Source organism: Coloeus monedula (genome assembly GCF_965178545.1).
Source record: "Coloeus monedula genome assembly, chromosome: Z".
Lineage (NCBI taxonomy): Eukaryota > Metazoa > Chordata > Aves > Passeriformes > Corvidae > Coloeus > Coloeus monedula.
Window position 1 is genome coordinate 34754007 of NC_138822.1, and position 25350 is coordinate 34779356.

A 25350-nucleotide genomic window follows, 5' to 3' on the forward strand; every position below is an offset into this window, starting at 1 on the left:
CTATATCCCCTGTGCTCTTACTTTGCTTCACCTGATTACTTTGTTTTCTGAACAGGAAATGAAGAGGATGAAAGGTTGGGAAACCATTTATGTTTGCACTGGTTTTGGAAGATTAGGTTTAGCAAACCAGTCCAGGAGTTTGATTTTGTCATTAACTTTCCAAGCATCACAAATGAGTTGCAGTATGTTGGGGATGGACACAACTGCAAGACTTGAAGGCAGACTACTTATTTATGTTGTAGAGAATGTCCAGAGCTGTGATAGAGGATATTATGCTAGTGCATATTTTATAAAATATGTATAATGCACGTGTTTGTACACAGATGGCTAGATCTTGATCAAGTTGATTTCTCAGTGTTTTCAGCACAATCAGGAGTTGCCTCATACAGGGAAAAGAACTAAATATTCTAATCAGCATCCTGCAGGAATAAAATTAAAAATTTTATATTAAATTACAACATTCCAATGTTTGTTCAGCGGATGTGTCATCATAAAGTAGTGTTGAAAGACAATCATCATAATTTTTGAAGTGCATATCCTCCAGAGAGCCAGCATGTAATAAATGAACACTGTGTAACTTGGCCAACAAATCATACAGCATGCAAGCAGTGTCCTACAAACTGAGGGTGTAAGTATCCATGTATTACAAGCAAAAAGGTGATGCCAGTCTCTCAGGGACAAGGCACAACACTCAGCAGCTGAAAGGTTCATCCTTGACTAAAGCATGGCATTACCAGTATACCAACCCTCACCAAATAGGGAGACCAGTGGAACTGCTTGGGAATACAGGTCAAAAGATAGCACTGCAGGGGTGGATAATAAAAATTGCACTGATTAACTGGCTTGCATTACATATATGTGCAAAGTCCTGTTTTGTTCACTAGTGATCTCACTGCTTTTTGTCTGAATTCCAAGACTGGCAGCTGGCCATCACACTGGCACCTGTGCAAAGTTGAGTGCAGATGATGGAGGAAGCAAGCTATTCTGGGTTACTTTCACGAGACAAAACGTGCTTGGGACTCTACATATGTAGATGGGAAGAAGTAAGATACTCCAGGTTACCATGACAAGATATGATGTGCTTGGGGCAGTACGTACTTGGATGAGGGAGATGAACTATCCTAGGTTACCATAGCAAAGTCCTGTTGTCATAGGTTAGCAAGCATAGTCCCGGAAGGGATGTCCTTGCTAAGGGGTGCTTACAGCTTCCTCTGGGAACTGACAGAACCTATCAGCTGGCCAGTTTGAATATGGACAATTCTCTAAGCCACTTAAAGTTGTGACCACCTCTGTGATCCACATTTAAGAATAGGCAAACTCCCCCCCAAGCTCTCTCTCGTTTCTGGCGCTGGCACAGGTGGCTGCGGGGCCCGTGTGGGGGCCAGCGGGCCCGGCCAGGCCCTGCTTGGGCCAGGCCGGGCCGGGCCACGGCCATCCTGGAGCCATGGACCTGTTCCAGCCGTGGAAACCCCCCCCACTGCCTTGCCGTGGGCAGCCGGAGCGGCTCGGCTCTCCCCCCTCTCCACTGCGATAAGAAAAATTCAACATTCCAGCTGCAAAGCTGCAAGGCCGAGGTGAGATTAACCCTTTTATAGCTGTGAAGAGCTGAAAACCTGAGGGAAGAGAGAGAGGAGATGCTTAAAGCTGAAATTCTGTTGTGAAGCTATGATATATCAGAGTATCCCGTTGTAATTTCATGAAGATATGGGGGGTGGAGTGTTCAACTTGTAAGCAAAAGCACCTGCACTGAGATAGGCAGATGCTGACGCAGCTGTAATTTCATGAGAAGTTTGGACAGGGAGAGATGAACCAGATGAGGACTTTTGCTCCAAACGGGAAAGGAGAAAACCTCAGTCCCTAGAGATGAACCAGATGAGGACTTTTGCTCCAAACGGGAAAGGAGAAAACCTCAGTTCCTAGAGATGCTCCCAGAGATAGTCCTAACGATGAAGATGATGAAGACCCTTTGCTCCCAGGGAAGGAGAAGGGTATCTGTTTTTGTTTCTGAACGGCTCAACCTTAAAATTGTACCCCAAAAAACTTCAAGAGTGGACCCTCGAAAGCAGTTGCGGGAAAAGCTGCAAGTCGGGGGAAAGGACTCACACGCAGGCAGAGAGACTCCTCTTCCTAAATGGACTGAACAATATTTGGAAGTGGGCGGCTGTCTCGTTGTGATAATGTTTTCATAGCATGAGCAAGAAGAGACTTCTCTTTCTAAATGGACTGAACAAGGTTATTATGGAAGTGGTAAACAGACTGAACATCTCAAGGGTTTCTTTTTACATTGTCAGTGGGAGAAGGGAGGAAGGTGGGGGAGGAGGAGAGTTCTGAAGGTGGTATAATTTTTTTTCTTCCCTCTTTTAGGTCTGTTAATAAACTTTATATTCTTTCAAGTTTGGTGCCTGCTTTGCATTTCTCCTAATTCTTATCTCACAGCAGATAAACAGCAATGAGTATTTTGGACCAAACCACTACACTAAATTGGTGTTTCCGCCCGGTTACAAACCAAACCCGCGACACCTGTCAAGCCCTACATCATGCTTGTCTTTAGTTCTTTTCTTCCTTCAAAAGCCCATTAACTGTGTTCTGAATAAAGGAGGCCAGCGCTGCTCCATACAGGTGGCACAGCCAGAGTGAGAAGATACTGTCGTGAGCTCCCAGCACAGGAGGCAAGCTCTATGGCACACTGTCAAGTATCTGGCTTAGACACTATAGCAGTGGTTTTGCTGTCCTGAGGTGAGACATTAAGATGACCACAATGGATACGCTGCTATAAAAGCTGCTGCTGCCTTCACTTGGACAGGTTCTGTGTCTTTACAGAAGCAGGGACATGTTCACTTCTAATCAGATGAAAAACAAACCCTGCAAACCATGCTACAAGGTTGTCAATTTTCAGAAGTTGTTAATAATGAGACTACCATGTTTGATCATATTCAAAGTTTCATCTTTTTTAGTCACACTGCTTTTCTGCCTTTCTAATGGATCCCAGCTTTGCAGCAACCAAGAAAAACTTTCGTGAGCTTTCGACACTACGAAAAGAAAGCAGCAGTCAATTTTGCCATATGAGGTCTGATTTCTGATGTAGCAAGGATATAGGTAGGCACTGGTTCCTCTTGTGAGGAATATACTTTGCTTTTCTCAATAAATTTTAAATTCAGAAAGTTGAAAGAAGATAGTATACCCCACAATACAATAAGTAAGCCAAATCTCTAAGCTGCATATTTTTGTGGTGCCCAACAAAAACAAGAAGGAAAACAGCTGAAGTTTGAGGGATGAAGGATATGTAGGTACTATGCAGAATAAAGAATGGATATTCTATAGGGCCAGAATATGCTGATGAGATTATTAAATCCTTTGGCATTACTTAAAACACTCTCACCCCTTTTAGAGTTATTACTGAACAGTTTTTCTGTCCTGACACACAGAAAAAATCTGCTATGCCCAGGGGACAAACAAGACTTATATACTACACCTAGTTACCTGACAGCACGATACCCACAAAGCTCGCATGAAAGTAATCATACAAGAAAATGAGCACTCTGTACTAACCCAGATCACCTTTTTTTTTTTGCCTTGTTTAGGCTTTTATGTAGAGATAATAATAGATTCTCTCAATTTAGTCTTTGCATCCTCCTTTTCCAATACCACTGATGCTTTTGAACCAGGAATGATATCACAAATTATCCTTTAGTATATCAGCAACCCTTAAAAGCATAAAGCAAAGAAGAAAGGGAAAGATGACTATCTGGTGCAAAGTACCTTGAAAAATAAATACCAAATGTACAAGAAATATTTGTTACACAGGGAACATAGAGTATACTTTTAATTTGCCATAACAGAATAATAACCAATTTTAGAAAATTGCCTGCAGTTTTAGAACATACATGAATGCTCCGTAATCAGTGACCTCAACAACAGCACTCATCTGCCACCCAGTGTCCATTTGCCTTTTTCCCATAAGAACACTCAATATGAAGCCTGAAGATGATTATCTAACAAGATGAACTCTACATTATTATTTGTCTTCTAGTTGAATGTAACCATCAAACTAGACTGCTATCAGAAACAAGAAAATTAGGGTGAAGAAACTAAAGCATCATGACTGATTCTAACAAATTATTCAATGAGTGTAATCAGAATTTTTTTTTTTTCTACTCAAGTGTGTACCCACAATATACCAGAAACGATGGAGTAGAAAGAAATAGCAGTGGAGGAGGTCCTTAAATTTATGAGGGAGAGAAACCTGGGGCGCATGACGTAAAACTAACACATACTAATATCCTTTACAGTGTCAAATCAATTAGCATATAGAAAAATATTGACTTGCCTGAAGACACAGGGTGACTTAATCCAAACTTTATTACATTAACTGGGAGACAAAAACCAAACTATAGCAGAGTGGCTAAATAATTAGAATAGATTTACTGTTTACACCTGGGACAGTAATCAAAAGCTACCTTTACAGAAGGAATGGAAGAAGGACAGGCAAAGAAATCAGAAGAGTGGACAAATGATAGATGAGAAAGGAGATAGATGCAAACCTACTTTCTACTTTGGTTCCTTGAGTATTTGTTCTAATATTATTATTCTCAGAACAGAAACACACATGAAAGAAATATCAGGACAATCAGTCTCTGTGATTGACACCTGATGATTTACAATCCATCAGGACAATGGGACAGTAAGAGGCTTCTGCTTGACCTTCTGCTGATTTTACAGGAATGGCTTGCTCCAGAAGGACAAAAACCTGAAACCCAGCTAAGACAAAGGAATTCCAAGTGAATTAAAGCTAAGGGATGAAAATATTTTAACAAAACACGTGCTTCTGTAGGTACAACTGAAGAAGTCTGGCCAAAGCTTATGAGCAATGACAAAACAGAATGTAGACAGGCCATTGTTATAAATAGGTTTTTTTCTCTCCCCCATTCCCCAAAAAGATTTTGGCTTTTAAAAGACTGCCTAATCATTAAATGTGACATGACTTGTCACAGACTTCAAAATACAAAATTGCTAATAGAAGAATAAAAAGCACAGTGTCAGGTTAGCCTAGTGTGTCACACTAGGTGTTAGAATACAGCCTGTCCTATGAATGGACAAATCATGTAATTGATTTGAGGGGAGCTTGCTTATAAAGGCAGACATTCAAATGGCTGAAATTAGAGCAACAGAAAGGGGGACCAGCATGTACCAGGTCATGTACTTTGGAAAGCCAGTCAGAGAAACAGACTCACTATGTGAATACATGGACCTACTTTTTCAGTATTAGTTATTCACCTATTCAAATGTTTTAAAACTCATACTTACTTTCTATATTTTGCTTTCTGCAGCAGATCTATGCCACTTTCAAACACCTTTGGTAAAACAGTAAAAAGTAAATAAATTCATTATAACAGTAATTAAACAAACTAGTATTCACAGGAACCCTTTAATATCTATTCAAAATAATTCCCATATTTTTTGCCAAGCTGCCACTGAGCAAAATCACTTAGCTAATATTATATATTACTGTGTGCTTTAGGATGTGATTTACATTTTAAAAGTTATGCAATGTTTTGGAAAAAAAAAAGCTGAAATTTCATATTCATTCATATCTACATCAACTTCAGAACAGCCTGTACTTTGTGGGGGAAAAAGTATCAGGTTTACAGTACAACGGTAAACTGTAAACCAGCAGAACCACAAGTACAATTAGGAAATATATGTTTGAAAAACACTTGAATTCTTGGACAATCCTATAGGACACATCCCAAAATAAAAGATTAAAAGCTGTAACTCTAAACACCTTAAAGGACAGTAATTTTCCACAGATATTATGGGCAAATGAGAAAATGTAAGGAAGTTTCCTTTATGTTACTGTGTATTATGTAAATGATACTACAATGAATTACGTCTTATTCAAATACTCTTTGCACACCTTGGAGTGAAATTCTGACCCCTTTGAAGTAAATAGGAACTTTACCACCGATTTTATTTGGGCATTAATGCCGGGCATTCTACCTATTTAGAGAAGCTGCACTCAGCTACATTCCACTTGTTTTATTAATATTTACTGGTTTTTTGGTTTTTTTTTTAATGCATCAATATCCTTCTTAAAACGACAGCAGTGTTTTCAGACAATATTTTAGGAATAGTGTTTTTTTAAGAGGGCTGATCTAAGCCATTTTTCTCTAAGAAAATGTGCTGCTTCACTGTTTGTCAACACCTGCTAATGAAGGTCACAGGCACAAAAAAACCTTAATGTGTGGTAAGACAAAAGATGAACTTATCTAACAACATCTACTTCATGTTGATTACTTTAGTCTTAGGGTAAGTAAACAGATGAGAAACTTCTGTTCTGTGGAAGTGGGTTGTATTTCCCACTTCTGGTCATAACATGGCTGTGGGGTTTTATTGCATAGACATCGAAGAGTCACGTATTCAGAGTTGCATTTGCCTTGAGACAGGGAAAAGGCCTTAATGAGAGCTATACTTCATAGCTTCCATGTGTATCAGGAAAACCACAGTCAAGGACAACCACAGGGGAAAGGAAAAGCCATCATGCTATTCAAAGAAAGGCCTCTTGCAAGCCAGATGTAAACAATTTTAGAGAAACACACAGGTAGTGAGAGTAATTTGAAAAACAATCAAGAAGACTTTGGAGCAAATAGATAAGAAATATCCTATTCCTCTGATCCTCTTGCTTTCCTATTTTGCAATGGCTTCAGCATGGGCTTGCTTGTCAGTAGACATGGCCATTCTCTTACACCATTTTTTAAAAAACAATCTTCAAACACAAAATAACATGCATTAACATACAGTAAGATACAGGAAAAACACTAAAGACTCCTGTTCTCATCAGTTTCAGGTGTTAGAGTGACATGTAAAATGGCAGTAAAACCACTTGTCTATCATTTATTTAGATCTTCATTTACATCACGTCTTCTATACAGACAAAAATCTTAACAGATGATAGCCATATTATAATTAGGCTGTCATATTGATCCCAGATCGATCATATCTGAATCAAAATAACTTCAATTACCCTAACATAAACTGTTGCTGTTACTGAGATTAGGTAAAAACTGTCCATGTGGGAGATGATCTCTCATAACCACTTCTGTCAAAGCTCCAGATCATAAAATCTTAAAGAAATATGAAGTTCTGTTTGAGAAATGGCCCTAATAATGCATCTTACTATGTTGAGATACATGTGAAACAAAGAGTAACTTACCACTTGTAAAGAAAAATAAGATTACACCCGAATTACATCTTGTACAAGACTTGAGACATCAGTTTCTAGCCGAAGGCATGCAACAAACCGAAGTCACCTTTACAAAGCACACCTTATGAGACAAGATAGGGAAAACAGGAGGAAGGCATTAATTCTGCCTTTTTGTGTTGATCCAAGATGCACAAACTGAGAAATATGTTGGTTTCTCAGCTAGAAACACACCAGGAAACACAACCTTAGGAAAGAAAAGGGTACGTTCACATGAGACTCCTTGATCCAGTCTAGGCACATGCATCAGTCCAAGTCTGCAGGACCCTATCTCAGACGGGACTCAGTGGCCCTTGGCTTTAATACTGATAACCTCAAAAGGGTGCCAGGTTAAGATCTATAATTGGGAGTTCTTTCGTTTAGTATTTTTGGCTTTTATCATCCCATATAACAGGGACTGATTTCATAGACCTTAGCATAACACAGAAACATTTGATTACTACAAGAAAATGACTGATGAGAACTGTTGTCTGCAACATAGTAGTACTATCCCTTTGGCCACAGCAAGCCCCCTACCTTCCCATTCAACCTAAAATTTTCTTGGCATATTTTTCTAACAGACTTTACACCTGCGACCTCCAAAGAACCAGTCAGTGCCTCCTGTTTGGAGGAAGAGCTAAATAACCAATCCATGGGTAAAACATTAGGACTACATCGAGGGCACGTTTTAATCTTTACAGGGGTATTACCACAAAGGTATGGCCTCATTTTATGCTAACTTCCATTCCCAGATGAGAGCCAAGCTATTAATACACCTCAGGATAGCACCCCAGGAGCTCTTAGGACTGAAGGCTCGTACATACATGCACACACACGCGTGGCTTGCCAGCGCCGCGCTGCAGCCTGCAGGAAGGGGACCAAAGGCACGGAAAAGGCAGGGGCAGGGAAAGGCACAGAGACAGGGAAAGGCGCAGGGACAGGCGCAGGGACAGCGCCAGGGTCAGGGACAGTGGGGCGGGCAGGGACAGGAGCAGCCACAGGACCAGACGCACGGAGACAGATAGCAGCAAGGAAAAGTACAGGCGCAGTCACAGAGTAAGGGCAGGGGCGGGGCAGGGGCAGAGGAGGAGCGGGGCAGAGGCGGAGCCGCGGCAGTGCCCGCCCCCACCCACCGCTGCCTTCATTACCGCCCCTGAGGCGCGCCCGGCACTCGCTCCTCCCGACGCGCCGAGGGCGGGTGCTGCCGGCCGCGCTCCGATCGGCGGAAGTGTCGCTGCCCCAGTTCCGGCGAGCGGGTCGTGCCGCCGGGACGGCACCGGGCATGGCGCTGTGGCTGCCGCGCTCCCACGACGGCGGCGCCCCGGAGGAGGAGGACGACGAGCGGGCGCAGGCTGCCGCCTTCCGGCAGCGCTTGCCGGAGGTGCAGGTACGCCCGTGCCCCCGGCCCCGCTGCCCCGGCCCCTCACACCGCGTCTCGCCCCGGGGGGCGCGGTGTGAGTCGGCGCTGGGGCGGTGCGGCCCGCGGAGGGGCGGCGGGAGGGCGGGCGCCGTGTCGGGACGGGGGCGTGCGGGGGAGCCCGCCGGGGCTCTGAGGGCCGGCGGGGACAGGTGGGGTCTGGCGCCGGCAGCCCTGGGTAGCAGCTCCGCCGCGGGCGGGCGGTGAGGAAGGAGCTGGGTTGGAGTTCTCCCAGCGTCCCCATGCCTGAGGAGCAGATAGGTAGGCGGTGTGTTTTTCTGGTGGCCAGGGCGAGGCGGCGATTTATAAACGCCTTGTAAGGAATTCTGTGTGTTCTCGCAAGAAGCTGCCATTACGGTACTTTTCTAACGTAATTTTCTAACGGTGGAATTTTCTTCTTGTCAGTGCCGGAATAAAAATGCTGTAATTCCCAAACAAAGTTGGGACAATAAGTTTGATTTACCTGCGTTAAAGTTTCCTTCAGATAATCTTTCACAAATTGTCCTTCGTGTGCCCCGCCAGAGATTATCAGCACTGCAGATTTCATAACGTGGCAGTGGAAGGCTGAGGAACTAATGCATATGGATGCTTTTTTTCTTCACTCTTGGTGGGAAACACATGACAAATATTATAGAGGATAATTTCTTGAATTACTGAGTGTGAATTCTGACCACACACCTGGAAGTAATATAAACAGAGTTGCTTACAATGTCCCTTTTCTCTCCCAGCTGTGAGTGGTGACATCTTCAACAGATTTGAGCAAAAGAGCACATGTTTGTGCTGGGCCTTGGCTGCTTTATAACTTAAACCCACACTAGAAGTGTCATATAAGGGAAGATGTTGGCCATCTGTTTAGGTACTAATACTGAAATGCAGCCAGCAGCAGTTACTTTACTGTTGTGATCTGACATCTCAAAACCAGTAATTTCTTATCAGAAGTGTATATTCAGAGTATTCTCACACTTGGGTGCAGCTAATGTTCCAGCCCTAAGATAACCAGACGGGTTTCAGCTGTGTCAAAAGTATTTTTACAGTCTGGAGACTATTACTGATAGCAGCACATGATCCATGATTTTGCAAGTATACTTAAAGTTAAGGTGGCTTGAATGGGAAATCTTTCTGGAAGACATAGTTGTATGTTGCCATGCTTCATCACTCCTGCTGTTATAATGCTGCATATCTAAGGTGCCTTCCAGGTGCATTATTATTATCTTTGGGATTCAGGCTAGTCTGCTTCTATAGAAACTGTAAACCAACAATTTTCTCTCCATAAATAGCATGTCTGATTTTCCTCACAGACATACAGCCAAGGGATTGAATTAGCCTGCCAAAAAGAAAGAGAGTTTGTGAAGCACTCTGTAGAATGCACATGGAACCTAGCAGAAGCCCAGCAAAAATTTGGTAGTTTAGCACTGCATAATTCAGAATCCTGTGATCAGGAATCTGCTCAAGCAAGGACAGAAGCTGCTGAGTTGAGATGGCGAGAGGAAGAATGGAGAAGAAAAGAAGAAGCACTAAACCAGAGGGAACGACAGAATCTATGGAACTCAGATCCTGTTAGTAAAGAAGTTTTTAATAAGGTATGACCTACATCAGTGTGCATGGAAACAAGTGCTAACCTCTTTGGTTCATTCCAGTTCTTACTAGTCTCTGCGTGTCTTCTGTGTCTTGTACAGCACAAAACCATGAGATGTCCCTCATCTCTGTGCCTGGGAAGATCACTGGAAGATCCTCCCAGAAGCTGTGCTAAGGCACACGTAGGACAGGGCGGTGGTTCGGGACAGGCAGCACAGCTGCACCATGGGCAGGTCCTGCCTGACCAATTCAGTGCCCTTCTACAATGGGGTGACTGCATTAGTGGGCAAGAGAAGGGTTACAGATGTCATTTATCTGGACTTCTGTAAAGCCTTTGACATGGTCTCCTACAACATCCTTCTCTCTTAAATTGGAGAGAGAGGGATTCAATGGGTGGACTGTTAGATGGATAAGAAAGTGATTGGTTGGTGGCATATGGCTCAGAGTCCCAATGGACATCAGGGACAAGTGGTGTCGCTCAAGGGTCTGCACTGGGACCAGTGTTATTTAATATCTTCATTAGAGTTAAACAGAGGGATCAAGTGCACTCTCAGCAAGTTTGCAGATGACACCAAGCTGAGTGGTGCAGTTATCAGACCTGAAGAAAGCCTTCCAGAGGCACCTGGAAAAGCTTGAGAAGTGGGTCTGTGGTGATCTCGTGTGTTTTAACAAGGCCATGTGCAAGGTGCTGCACCTGGGTCGGGGCGGTCCCCAGTATCAGCACAGGCTGGGGATGAACAGATCAGAGCAGCCCTGCCCAGAAGGACTTGGGGGATGCTGGTGGGTGAGAGGCTGGACATGACCCAGCCATGGGCACTCACAGCCCAGAAAGCCAAACGTGTCCTGGGCTGCATCCAAAGCAGTGTGGGCAGCAGGGCCAGGGAGGGGATTCTGCCCCCTCTCCTGAGACTCGCCCCCCCCCAAAGTGCTGCACCCAGTTCTCAGGTCCCCAGTACAAGAAAGACTCCTGTTGGAGCGGCTCCAGAGGAGGGCCACAGAAATTATCAGAGGGCTGGAGCACCTTTCCTATGAGGAAAAGCTGGGAGAGCTTAGGTTGTTCAGCTTGAAGAAGAGAAAGCTCTGGGAAGCTCTTACTTACCTTAGTGTGGCCTTTCAGTACATAAAGGGGCCTTACAAGAAAGATAGAGAGAAACATTTTTTATCACAGCTTGTAGTGACAGGATGAGGGGGAGTGGCTTTAAACTGAAAGATGGTAGGTTTAGACTGTCTATAAGGAAGACTTTTTTTTTATTGTTAGGGTGTCAAGACACTGAACAGGTTGCCCAGGGAAGTTAGTTGTGGGTGGCCTCATCCTTAAAGTACCAGAGGTCAGAGTGGATTGGTCTTGAAGCAACCTAATTCAGTGGAAGATGTTCTTGCCTGGGCAGGGAGGGTTGAAATTCCATGATCTTTAAATGTCCCATCCAACCTAGAATATGAAACTTAGTTTGCCTCTAATACTGTCTACTGTAATACAAATTATTTAGCATGAACTTTTTTCTCATCTTTGTTTTCACAATTTAATTTCAGCTGATATTGTTGCCTTTTTCTGAGCCTTAAAATCACAAACCAGACACAGTCAGATGATAAATGCAGTTAAAGCTTTTATGAAAGGTCCCTTCATAAAAATGAAGGGGCACACCAAAATACACACAGAAAATGCACTGAAGGTGGCTACGTGACATAGAGCAAGTACAGTTTTATAAATTTAGCAACTTGACAAGACTCCCCAACTGGAAACACAGATGTTGAAGTAATTCCTCCTCTTGGTTCGACTCTCTGCTGAAGCCCCCCTTCCTCACTAGTTGTTTATGGAAGAGTGTCTTGTCCTTGGTCTCAGAAGAACCAAGATTAGCATTGGGCCTTTAGGAATGTGTTTTGTCTTTCTTGCTAACCGAGTAGGTAAAATGCTAGCTATGGATCTCTACAGTTTGCAGTAATAGGCTACAGAGCTACAAATATACATGAAGAATATGTGAAAGCAAACATTAGTTTGACATCACTATCACATCTCCTAATTTCATTGATTTGTCTGATCCAGGCTGCAATGTACATGATTCTCATGACTAACAGATCAGTAAGTTCCTATCTGAAAACAGAAGTTTTTCATACACTATGATGGGACTTTGAAATTCTGTTGCTAGGTAATGTACTTTCTAAAAGAAAACCTTCTCAAATATGAGATGACTCTAAAATTAGAACATAGCTGTTTAAATAGTAGCATATTAAAATGTTACTCCTTTATATCACTGAACAGTATGTGTGGCATTTATGTGATAGTATAATCTTTCTCTTCCTCAGAGTTTTATTAATCAAAAAAGAAAAGAAATTGAAGATGAAGCTGTGTCTGAACCACTTATGCAAAAACATGAACAAAAGATTAGACACTTTGGTGAGTCTGTTTTTCCAACATCTTGCAGTGCCTACAGAATTTGTGTTGGTTTTCTCCTTCTTGTACAAAATGAATGCTAATAAATGAAAGACCTAGGTGACAGACTGTTCAGTTTTATTTTATCAGGACAGAGGGATATTCCACACCAGTGGGAAAAGGCAAGGACGTTCCTGGAAATATAAGTCACGTATATAAAGGTGCATGGGTTGTCCATGACTCCCTGCTTTTATTAAAGGAGATTAAATGTTTTATTAAATGGGTTTTGGTCACCTGTTAATCTGTAAGGGTAATGGCTGATTAAATGGACATGTTTGTAAACACCTGCACTGAGAGTATGTGTGCTCAGAATTGTGTGTTTAAAACTATACTTAATTATCCACTAGGTGTCACTTTAGCTCTGTCATAATTGTTAAACTTGATTGAGCACAAAGCTAATCTTGTAATGTAATCTGAAATTTTGATGGTTCTCTGAAGTGCTTGCCATTCAGGCTGGTTTCACACGATAGTACAGTGTAGCTGTATTTAGAATTCTGGAACAATCAAGAGTAAGACTAGATTGGCAAAATTCAGTTGTTCTTACAAACTTGTTTTTAATAAGCTATTTGGCTTCTGAGGGTCTTAAAGCTGTTTTAAAGAAAGGGCTTTGAGCTCTGTTAGCCTTAGCAAGCCTTGCAAGTATTAAGTTGAGGTACAATGATGTCAGAGTGTGTAAACAGCAGTAATAGGTACAGGTTCTCTCAAGTACCTTAACTGCTCAGTGTAATGATACTGGAATTAGAAAATATCCCCCTGCTGTGCATTTCAGCAGGTAAAAAAAGAAGAGGCTATCTTGTAGGCTTCCTAGCTGAGAGTTGGACAGAACTACTCTTTGTCTAAATTAAAATTAAACTGTTACAGAAGCAACCTTATTAGAGAAGCTAAATTTTTTTGTACTTTGTAAGTTCAAAGCCATGTTACTATTTTAATTTGAAATGCATAAGTCCACTGTCGAAAACTACAGTACATTAATGCTTTCTGAAGTCACTTGTTCCATGCTAGCTGTGGACTTTGCTATATTGCATGAGTCCTGTTTCTGGATCCTGCTCTGACTTCAATAAAGAATTTACACAGAATAACTCGAAAACAGTCAAAAGAAATATAAACTGTTGCTTTCTCTTTCGCCATTGTTTGCTAGAATTCAGATTAGCTTAGGTCATTACCACTGAATTATCTCTAGCCCAGTTATAATTGTGCTGATAGATGGGTGAAACTGTACATCTGGTACTTGTTGCCAGTAATGACTGTCAGTGATACTTGGAGGGCAGTTTTGAGAAATGCTGTGAGTATTGAGTTCTGATTTTAAATTCAGCTTATTACATGAAGGTATTGCCACGATACCACAATTCAAAGTTCTGATTAACTTTCTGATATTGGTGTAGCTTGTTTTTTGAGATCAAGCTGTTTGTATAATTAATTTGAATTTTTCTAAAAATCTAGCAAATTATGTGTTAGAAGCACTTTAATTTTTGATAGAATACAGGTTCTGTTCTTTGCATTTTTATTTGCAAACATTTAGAGGATTTGTGTTTGTCAGAACCACTTGGTGTAAATCTCTATCCATAAACTTTTTAAGCCAATTGATACTGTAACTAATAGATACCTACACCGCTTTGTGTATGAGGACTGATTAAAAATAACTTATCAGCATTGCTAGAAATGCATAACTGTTATAATCTACTTTTAGTATTTTCAAAGTCTAATTATGTCTTCTGGTAATGCTCTTTCAGCATTGCTTAGATGTATAAATAAACCCCCCAAATTTAGCTGCATGCTGTCATTTTGAGGTTGGTAAATTGCCAAGTTGTTATATACTGGGTATCAGTGCAAGTAATTTCCTTGCTGCATCAAATCATTTATCCATTTAGAGTATCTTAACTGTGTTTCTCTTATTAGGCATGCTGAGCAGATGGGATGATAGTCAAAGGTTTTTGTCTGATCACCCATACCTTGTATGTGAAGAAACATCTAGGTATCTCATGTTGTGGTGTTTTCATCTAGAAGCTGAACAGGTATGAAGATGTTTAAATCTTTGGAAGCACACATTTTCCCACTTGCACAGTAGAATGGTAACCAACTTCGTTAGCTGTTGAACTGTTCTTCCAATCACTTTTTTGATAGTGCATTGTCACATTTATGTTTAGTTATAGCTATTTATGAGTCCTCTTGGTTCTGTAAGCATCAGTTCTCATCTGCTTAGGAATTGGAGCAAAAGGAAATTCTGCTGAATTTTAGAAATATAATCATAGGAACTTCTTTAAATCAGAACTTCAACTCTTTTTTTTTTTGCTCCTTTTTTCAGAAAAGAGCTCTGATGGAGCAAGTAGCACACCAAGCAGTTGTAATGCAGTTTATTATAGAAATTGCCAGAAGTTGCAATGTGGATCCAAGAGGATGTTTTCGTCTCTTTTTCCAAAAAGCCAAAGTAAGTCAACTTGGATAATGATGTGAGAAACTCTTGATGCTTTACAGGAGACCAGTGTTCTAGAGGGGGTTTCTTCCTATGAGGCTAAATAATGTGTTGACTGATTTAGGCTTGTGGGAAAGTGCTTTGTTAGCAATTATTTTCTAGACAGAGTACTTTGTTATAATTGCAGTTCTGAAAATGAAAGTGTCTCAGTTTTGGAGACAAGTTTCAGGAGAAAAATGCCCTGGAATGAGTGTTTCCTCTCCACACTGGAGAGAGAGAGATTGAATAGAGCCTGTGCCTGGGGTTCTCAGGCTCCAGCCCCATCCCCGGGTTCATCTTAGAGATAGCAGAGACATTTTCTAGGCATAAAGCAGATGATCAGGGAATAAAGTAGCATCATAGAATCACCCCAAGCCCTTACTCCATACTGTCAGCTTAATGCCCAAATTAATACATTTCAATTCTAAGCACACACATCTATACATATATACATGTAACTATATACAAGTAGTGGCAGTCACATTCAGCAAACAGTGGTACATAGGTATTCCAACATTACAAGGGGTTCTCACCCAAAAGCAAATCTCCCTGAGGTACACAACGTGTTTCCCCATCCTTCTGCATTACCCACCATGTGCACCCAGGTCCCTGAGCAAAGACAGCCCCACTAATGGGTTTGTCTGTACTCGAGGCAGAATTGACCCAAGCACTTTTGCCCAAAAGTCCCCTGACATGCACTGCTGGAACTTTGTCTCCATGTGCTTCTCACAGGTGCTCAGATTGGGCAGGGCCTGCTTGGTTGGTGGAGCCTTGGGTGTTAACTAACCAGGTGGCCTTTGCTAAAGCATCTCCCAGTTTTTGAAAGTTCCCCTGCCCAGTGCCTTCAAGGTGGTTTTGAGCAGGCTGTTGCACCGCTCTACTTTCCCAGCCTCTGGTGCATAGTAAGGGATGTGGTACACCCACTCAATGCCATGTTCTCTAGCCCAGGTGTTTATAAGGCTGTTCTTGAAATGAGTCCCATTGTCAGACTCGATTCTCTCAGGCATACCATGCCTCCAAAGGACTTGCTTTTCCAGGCCCAGGATGGTGTTCTGGGCAGTAGCGTGAGGCACAGGGTAGGTCTCCAGCCATCCAGTGGTGGCTTCTACCATTGTGAGCACATAGCGCTTGCCTTGGCGGGTTTGAGGCAGTGTGATGTAATCAATCTGCCAGGCCTCCCCATACTTGTATTTGCACCATCGCCCACCATACCACAGAGGCTTCACCCGCTTGGCCTGCTTGATCGCAGCGCATGTCTCACAGTCATGGATAACCTGGGAGATACTGTCCATGGTTAGATCCACCCCTCGGTCTCGTGCCCACTTATAGGTGGCATCTCTGCCCTCATGGCCTGAGGCATCATGGGCCCATTGAGCTAGGAACAACTCTCCTTTGTGTTTCCAATCTATCTGTGACACTTCTGTCTTCTCAGCCTGATCTACCTGCTCATTGTTTTGGTGTTCCCATCAGCCCTACTCTTGGGGACATGGTCATCTACATGGCAGACTTCCACAACTAGCTTTCCTACTTGGGCAGTGATGTCTTTCCACTCCTCAGCAGCCCAGATTGGTTTTCCCCTATGCTACCTGTTGGCCTTTTTCCACCTTTCCAGCCATTCCCACAGAGCATTGGCTACCGTCCGTGAATCAATGTAGAGGTAGAGCTTTGGCCACTTCTCTCTCTTAGCAATGTCCAGGGCCAACTGAATGAGTTCAGCAAGTTGGCTTGATCTACCTTCTCCTTTGGTAGCTTTGGCAACCCGTTGTGTAGGACTCCATACAGCAGCTTTCCACTTCTGGTTCATCCCTACGATGTGACAAGAACTGTCAGTGAAAAGAGTGTAGCGTGTGTCTTCTGATGGCAGTTGGTTGTACAGTGGAGCTTCTTCAGCACGTGTCACTTGTTCCTGCTCCTTGTCATCAGTAAGACCAAAGCTTTCACCATCAGGCCAATTGGTGATTATTTCCAAAATCCCAGGGTGATTCAGGTTTCCAATTCAGGCGTTCTGTGTCATAAGAGAAATCCATTTGCTCCATGTGGCATTGGTGGCACGGTGGGTAGAGGGAACCTTTCCTTTAAACATCTACCCCAGCCATAGTCGGGGTGCCAGGAGGAGTTGTGCCTCTGTGCTGATTACTTCTGAGGCAGCTTAGATTCCTTCATGGGCTGCCAGGATTTCCTTATCTGTGAGAGTGTAGTTGGCTTTGGACCCTCTGTAGCTTCGGCTCCAGAATCCCAGTGGCTGACCCCGAGTCTCCCCAGTCTCCTGCCAGAAGCTCCAGGACAGACCATTGTTCCCAGCTGCAAAGTAGAGCATGTTCTTTACCTGTGATCCTGTCCTGACTGGGCCAAGGGCTACTGTATTAGCAATTTCCTGCTTGATCTTGGCAAAGGCTTGCTGCTGTTCAGGGCCCCAGTGGAAATCGTTCTTTTTGTAGGTGACCATGTAGAGAGGGCTCATGATCTGGCTGTACTCGGGAATGTGCATTCTCCAGAAACCTACGGCACCTAGGAAAGCTTGTGTTTCCTTGTTGTTGGTCGGTGGAGACATCATGGTGATCTTATCGATGACCTCAGTGGGAATCTGATGTCGTCCATTGTAGGTACAAAAATGCTGTTAGCGAGGACTTCTTGTTATTTTCTAAGTCCGTGAGAGATTTGTCTCTCTCACAGAAGAGGTAGCAGGGAATGTAAACAACCAAGCCACCTGCAACCTTGGAAAGTCTTGTTTATGGTATAGTAGAAAATATTTTGATAATGGATGTTTTAGGATTTTGGCCAATCACTCCCAAGGGGTGGCTGGTCCTTTGTCCAATTAGACTATGAAGAAAAAGTCTATAAAAGTGTTTGTAAAATAATAAAATAAATCAATCTTGCTGCACAATTCCTGCCTGCTGGATCTTCTCCTCCTCCTCCTCCCTATGGCTGCGGGACACGGTGATATACCGTAGGAACCAGGCCTGCGGTAATAGTCCATCTTGCCACTTTACTCCCAGGAACTGGATCTCTCGGGCAGGTCCCTTGACTTTGCTCCTTTTGATGGAGAAACCAGCTTCCAGGAGAATTTGGATGATTCTCTCTCCTTTCTCAAATACCTGCAATGCTGTGTTCCCCCACACAATGATGTCATCAATGTACTGCAAATGTTCTGGAGCCTCACCCTTTTCCAGTGCAGTCTGGATCAGTCCATGGCAGATGGTGGGACTGTGCTTCCACCCCTGGGGCAGTCGGTTCCAGGTGTACTGCACGCCCCTCCAGGTGAAGGCAAACTGAGGCCTGCACTCTACTGCCAGAGGAATGGAGAAAAATGCATTGGCAATGTCAATAGTGGTGTACCATTTCACTGCTTTGGACTCCAGCTCGTACTGGAGCTCCAACATGTCCGGCACGGCAGCGCTCAGCGGTGGAGTCACTTCATTCAGGGCACGATAGTCCACAGTCAATCTCCATTCCCCGTCAGACTTGCGCACAGGCCAGATGGGGCTGTTGAAGGGTGAGTGGGTCTTGCTGACCACCCCTTGGCTCTCCAGCTCGCGGATCATCTTGTGGATGGGGATCACAGCATCTCGATTTGTCCGATACTGCCAGCGGTGCACTGTTGAGGTGGCCATTGGCACTCGCTGCTCTTCTCCCTTCAGAAGCCCAGCTGCAGAAGGATTCTTGGTCAGCCCAGGCAAGGTGTTCAATTGCCTAATGCCCTCTGCCTCCACAGCAGCTGTTCCAAAGGCCCACCTGAGTCCCTTCAGGTCTTTGAAATATCCGCTTTGGAGGAAGTCTATGCCCAGAATGCACGGGGCCTCTGGGCCAGTCACAATAGGATGTTTCTTCCACTCATTTCCAGTCAGGCTCACCAACAGGGTTAACTGCTGCAATCCCCCTGTCACCCCAGCAATAGAGACAGGTTCTGCCCCCATATGTCCCTATGGGATCAGGGTGCAGTGTGCACCAGTGTCGACCAAGGCCTCGTATTTTTGTGGTTCTGATGTGCCAGGCCAACGAATCCACACAGTCCAAAAGACCTGATTCTCCCATGCCTCTACCTGGCTAGAGGCAGGGCCCCTCTAGCCTTGGATATTATTCAAGACTAGAGATACTTTCCTTCTGGTGGAACTCCCTCTCTGGTTATTGCCCTCCTTCACTTCACACTCCCATGCTGCCAGGGCAGAAGTGGGTTTTCCATCCCTCCTTTTTATATTTTCCCCATGGTCACACAAGAAAAACCACAGCTCAGCTTGTGGTGTATCCTCTCTCCCTAGCTGGGGGATGTCTGTTTCTGATAGCAGGGCCTCTGGTCTGTACTGATGAGATATGAAGAAGGCCCTCTGTAATCTTATCTCTGAGTTTCTTATGGGTCTCCTCAGTCTTGTTTTCCATTTTCCATATGCGATCTGACAGACTCTTTTCCACAGCTGCAATTCTTGCTTGTGTTGGGCCGTGCACAGTGTCTGCATACGCCCAGAGCCTCCTCACCATAGGACTCACTGTCTCATCCCCATCATTCCATGTCATCATTGCCAAAGCAGGGACATATTCTGGTGGTGCATGTTGTGCAAGTTTCAGCCACATCACTGGTGTGCATTTTACCATGTCAGGGCTCCTAATTGCTTGGTCATCTGAGAATATGATCTTTATCACCGCCAGTTCTCTCAGGCATTGAATCCCTTGTTCCATGGCCTTCCAGGGGTTTTGCTGCAGCTGGAGATCTACTTGGTACAGGTATCTTTCCTTCACGCTTCTTAAGAGCCGTGTCCAGAGACTGAGAGCTTCAGGGCCCCTTGTCATCCCTTGGTCAATACTTAAATCACATGGCAGGGACCCCAAATGCCTCACTTCAGTGCCATCCAGAACTGTACCATCGCCTGCAGCGTCCCAGATTCAGATCATTCAACTTAATACTGTTTCATAAGGCTTTTCTTGGGGTGCAAAGGCTTTCTGTGGACAGACACTCAGTAATGATTTCTGGTTCAGATTCCTCTGCTGGCTGTGAAGGTCCTGGCTGCCCATCATCATCCACTGGGTGAATGGATTTGGCTTTGTGTTTCCTTTTCTGGACAGGAGCAATTGCTATTGGCTTAGGCTACCTATCTGGTTTAGCTGCAGCCAGAGTGACTGGGGTGTCTGCTGATTCATCTTCCTTCCCCTCTGGCTGTATCTTCTGCCCTACGGTGTGCGGTAAGTGTTAGCCAGGACCTAGCACATTGCAGTGAGTTTCTTCTCACTAGAGTTGCTATTGCAGTTCTCTCTCAGATATTTCCCCAACTCAGCTGGATTCTGAATTTGTTCAGGAGGGAAGTTTGGGTCAGAGAATTCCTTCAGGGTTTGGCCTGTGTCCTCCCACATCCCACACCACTCAGACTTTTCCACAACTGGGGTAGGTATCTGTACAACTCTGAAAATCTCAGCCCTCATTTTAGACAAGCCACAGACCATACAGAGGAAACCTACAAGATAATGCAACAGGAGGGTGGTATCTTCAACATCCAGGGGAAACTGAACATTCTCAAAAGGTTACATGCCACATCTGAGGGGAAAAAGGAGATGAAGCACTGGGAAATATTGTCCCCCACTTTTCCCCTAAAAGACTGGTGTAATTACTAAAAAAACCCAAAAGAAGGCTCCTGAGGCCAGGACGGAAAGACAATGGTTCTCAGTGGTTCCCATTATTTCTGTTAAACTTGTGTAAATCACTAGCAGCAGGCATATTAACATGACAATCCTAATTTGTGTTCCTGATTTGTAAAAGGTATATGGCAGGGACCCAATTCCCCATCTCTGCAGACAGGTACACATGCCTAGGTTCCAGAGAAACATTATTAAATCATGCAGCATGGTGACCACTGACTGCTGTGCCCTAATACAAAGTGTTTCAAACCAGAATGTATTTTTTTTTCACTTTCTCTTGCCCTACATTGGGTGCCAAATTTTGTCTCTGTTTTGGAGACAAATTTCAGGAGAAAAATGCCCTGGAATGAGCATTTCCTCTAGAGAGAAAGGACTGCACTAACTCCCTTTTCTTCTGCCCGTGAGAGAAATGGATACCAGGGGATGAAAGTGAAAAAAAAAGGTAAAACTGTTTATTAGCAAAGCAAGATACCCACAAAGCACAGGAAAACAAACCAAAAATTGAACCTTACACCCCACCTCCACCTCACCATGTGGCTGAGCAGCACAGCTGGCTGCTGCCCTTCTTTGTCTTTTGGAAGTGGAGAGAAAACAGTTCACGCAGCAGCTGGGAACCTGTTGGATTTCTGGCATGGGTGTTCCTTGCAGCAGGTGAAGTTGGTGGAGTTTAATGTCCCTTCTTTCACTGGTTCGGTGTTCCTGGGGTTTGGACTGGCTGGGGGTGCCCCATAGGCTCCCTGGGCCAGAGAGAGGGGGAAAAAAAAAAAAAAATCTTGCTGAAAGGATTTGCCTGTGAAAAGCCACCAGGCCAGGGTGAGGAGGTGGGGGGGGGGAAAGGAGAAAAAAACCCAGAAGCTTCTTGCCTAAGTTGTCAAAATTAATTCACTAAAAGGCAATGTAGCCACTGACCACACTGGAGAGAGAGATCGAATAGAGCCTGCACCTGGGGTTCTCAGGCTCTGGCCCCGTCCCCTGGTTCATCTAAAAGATACCAGAGACATTTTTCTGGGCATAAAGCAGATTATTAGGGAATAAAGTAGCATCATAAAATCACTCCAAAACAGAAGGCTTAGTGGATTTTGCTTGTTGCAGCAGGGGGACAAGCAGGTGTGTTACAGACAACAGCAAACACAGATTGGTCTTAAACTGCTCTGACTTTTGACTAATTGCACGTGTTTTCAAAGTGTAGTTACGTATTGTCACAGTTTTTCCATTTCGTCTGCACTTTACAGTGGGGTGGATATATAAATAGTGTCCCTTTCTCATTACTGAAATAGGGCAATCCAGAGCTGTGCAGGAAAAATGTGGGAAAACTGAAACTGTGATTTGCTGTAGGCTGTGTTCAGTTGTTCAAGAGTTTAAGGGATCTTAATAGTGCTTAAATGAGTGTAGTTAAAATGTGAGTCAGTTTGTGCTTTACTTTTGACCAAAGGGCTTCAAAAAGCACCTGTTGTAAGGATACCTTCTGAGTTGGAATAAATGAAAGGCTAAAATTAGATTTAGTTTTACATGTCCTTAGATAAATCAGTTACTTTACTTATACATATAAATGCTACAGGTTGTCTTAAAAAGAAATCTACCTGAAATATAATTTTAAATTGACTGACATTATTCCTGAGTTGTTCCCAGTTGTTATTCCCCAAAATTCCATGTCATTACTGCATGGATTTTTTTCAGCACTGTGTATGCTTACAATTCAAAAGTAAATCTGGATGAAGAGCAAGTATTTCATTTTTTTCTTTGCAGACAGGAGAAGGCTACTTTGAGGCCTTTAAAAATGAACTTGAGGCATTTAAGACAAGAGTGAGAATCTGGTCACAATCACATGGCTTTCAAACTATGTTACTCCATGATCTCAATGTTAATCCTGGTTGCATGGGAGAGTGGACATCTTTCTTACAGGTAGGTTTATTATTTCTAAAGTTTAATTTAACTAAAGCAGGATTAGGTCCTGCCTAGAGAAGCTGTACCTTTCTGAGATGTAAAGAGGAGTATTTCTTGAATTGCTAGTACTTGGGATATATCATGCAGTATTATTAATACACAAGGCATATATGGGCTTTCTTTTTCCTTGCTGGAATTCACACAGCATCAGCATAAGATCAAAAGCATCTATTTGTTCAGTGCCTTTACGTTTTCATGCCTGAAATAAACACTGCATGATAGAACGGATCAGATCCTAGAACTGTATTCCCAGTCATCACCACGAGCAGTGTAAAATCATGGGATCAGTCAAGTAAGTCACAGAATCATAGAATGGTTTGAGTTGGAGGGGCCTTTAAAGATCGTCTAATTCCAAACCCCCTGCCATGGCAGGGACACCTTTCATAGACCAGACTGCTCACAGCCCCATCCACCCTGGCCTTGAACACTGCCAGGTACACCACAACTTCTCTGGGCAAGAGAAGTCAAGCCTAAGGAAAGTCTCCCTTCGTGATGAAAGGAAACTGAACATACTTAGGTGTTTTTTACAGTTCCAGTTATGGCCACATTCTGGATTGAAGAAACAACTTAAAAGATTGTCAAAAAATATGTATTAGGAAAGGAATCACAACTGAAAGTACTTGTTTGAAATAATTGGATTAAAGTACCTCTCAGAGGTAAGATCAAACAGCTGAATTTTATGTAAATGTGCAGTTAGGTACTAGAAATATTAGGACCAAATACAAGCTATGCTAGGAAATTTTAAAAATTCTTGAAACAGTGATGTAATAACTGGTTGATGATGTTTTCAGACCTTATTTCCTTTCTCTTGCAAATTTGTCTCATCATAAGATGGACAATGCAAACAGTCTTCTCTGTTTCTCTCTCACTCTTGTTTCTCCCTCCACGTGTACAGTTACGGAGCATTAAACTGTCGGTTTTTCATCTGTTGCAGAACACAGGAGATCTACAAGGTTCCATAAACACGGATGTCTGCAGTTTTAACTCTGTGATACAAAGAGATGAAGAAGAATCCAAAATGATGGACACATTATAGTACTTTCAAGCCTGAGGCCAAGTACTCTTCTATTTCCCCTTTGGTTTTTTTTTCCCAAAGAAACAAACATGGCTATTTTCTTGACACTTATTTTTCTGGGTACTGCACTTTATTTTTTTGTGTCAGATTTTTGTTGTTTTTATTTCGTTTTGGGGGGGAGGGACTTTGAAGGGTGAGTAATTAAGAAAAACTTGTAATATTGTTTGAAATGTGCTGCTAGGTTTTTAGTTGTCCTTGAAGAGCAGGGTTCTTACATTGCCGAATGTGAAACTGGATGTGTTTTCTGCTACTAACCTTGCCTTTCATGATTTTAGAAATTAAACATCTGCACAAATACAATGTTTACAAGCAGCAGATTCTTGTTAGAATCTGCTATTGTCTTACTACAGATGTGGATATGTTTTGCTCTGAATATTGGAGATTGCAACTGTATTCATGCTACCTTGCTGACAGTATAAGCTCTCAAATTTGGTTATCACTAATAGCAATAAATCAGTATCTGGTATCAGTATTTCTGATCTGAATGGATTAGATTAAAACACTGGCTTTCTACCTCTACTAAGGGGATTTAAATGTTATATTGTACTTTCATTAAACATAACTTGGTTTAATCCTAAGACATAAGCAACACTTGTTTGCAAATGAGTGCTGGGTTGTATGATTTCTGAGAGTCAGACTCTCTTCTTGCTCATCTGGCTGACTTCAGATTCTTCTTTTAAAACCAAATCTTGTGGTAGAAATAATTGATGAAGGGAACGTGAGGTACAAGGGTTAGGCTAAGACCTCAGTTTAAACAAAAAGCTTTGTCACAGGCCGTATAGGATGAGGTATCATGCAGTGTTTGAAAGGTACTTCATATGCTACTAAACCAAAGTGGGGTTTTGACATGGTCAACTCAAGCAAAGTGGAAAATCATTAAAAGCTTCTTGTTTGAGAAGCTGGAAATCCAAATACTTTTTCTAGACAAGGCCTTCCACAGAACGTTGCACTCCAAAACTCTACTGTGCTTTTCTATCTTGCTGCTGTTACAGCAGGTCTGTCTATAAAAATGTATACTGCAATGGGAAGAGTAGTGAAGACAGTTTATGCCTCAGATAATGGTATCAGTAAACACTCTCCAGCCTTTACTGAAATGTTCTGATTTTACCTAAGGTCTAGAAGGCTTACTGATTTCAAAAGTTCAGTGATGACAGCCTACTCCAGTTCTTAGTTCAGGCAAAACAACCCCAGGCAGTGCCACAGGCTGGGGCAGAGTGGCTGCAAAGCTGCCCACAGGAAAAGGACCTGGGGGTGCTGGTGACAGCAGCTGAACATGAGCCAGGGTGTGCCCAGGTGGCCAAGAAGTCCAGTGGCATCCTGGCCTGTACCAGCAACAGTGTGGCCAGCAGGACCAGGGCAGGGATTGTCCCCCTATACTCAGCACTGGTGAGGCCACCAGTGGTCAGTTTTGGGCCCTTTACTCCAAGAAGGACATGGAGGTGCTGGAGGAGCATGTCCAAGAGGGGCAGTGGAGCTGGGAAAGGGTCTGGAGCACAAGTACTGTGAGGAGTGACTGGGGGAGCTGGGGTTGTTTAGCCTGGAGAAAAAGGGGCTCAGGGGGACCTTATCACTCTCTGCAGCTGCCTGAAAGGAAGGTGTAGCC

At 43.2% G+C, this 25350-nt stretch overlaps 1 protein-coding gene across 1 annotated transcript; it reads left to right on the forward strand.

Annotated features, from left to right (window-relative positions):
• The first annotated feature begins 8429 nt into the window (after positions 1-8429).
• On the forward strand, positions 8430-24824 carry CDC37L1 (cell division cycle 37 like 1, HSP90 cochaperone). Its single transcript, XM_082301492.1, has 7 exons — positions 8430-8624; positions 9953-10234; positions 12531-12621; positions 14554-14669; positions 14960-15082; positions 22475-22630; positions 23607-24824. Exons 1-7 carry the CDS (start codon positions 8520-8522, stop codon positions 23706-23708), a joined length of 975 nt encoding a protein of 324 aa, XP_082157618.1. The 5' UTR covers positions 8430-8519; the 3' UTR covers positions 23709-24824.
• The last annotated feature ends 526 nt before the right edge of the window (positions 24825-25350 follow it).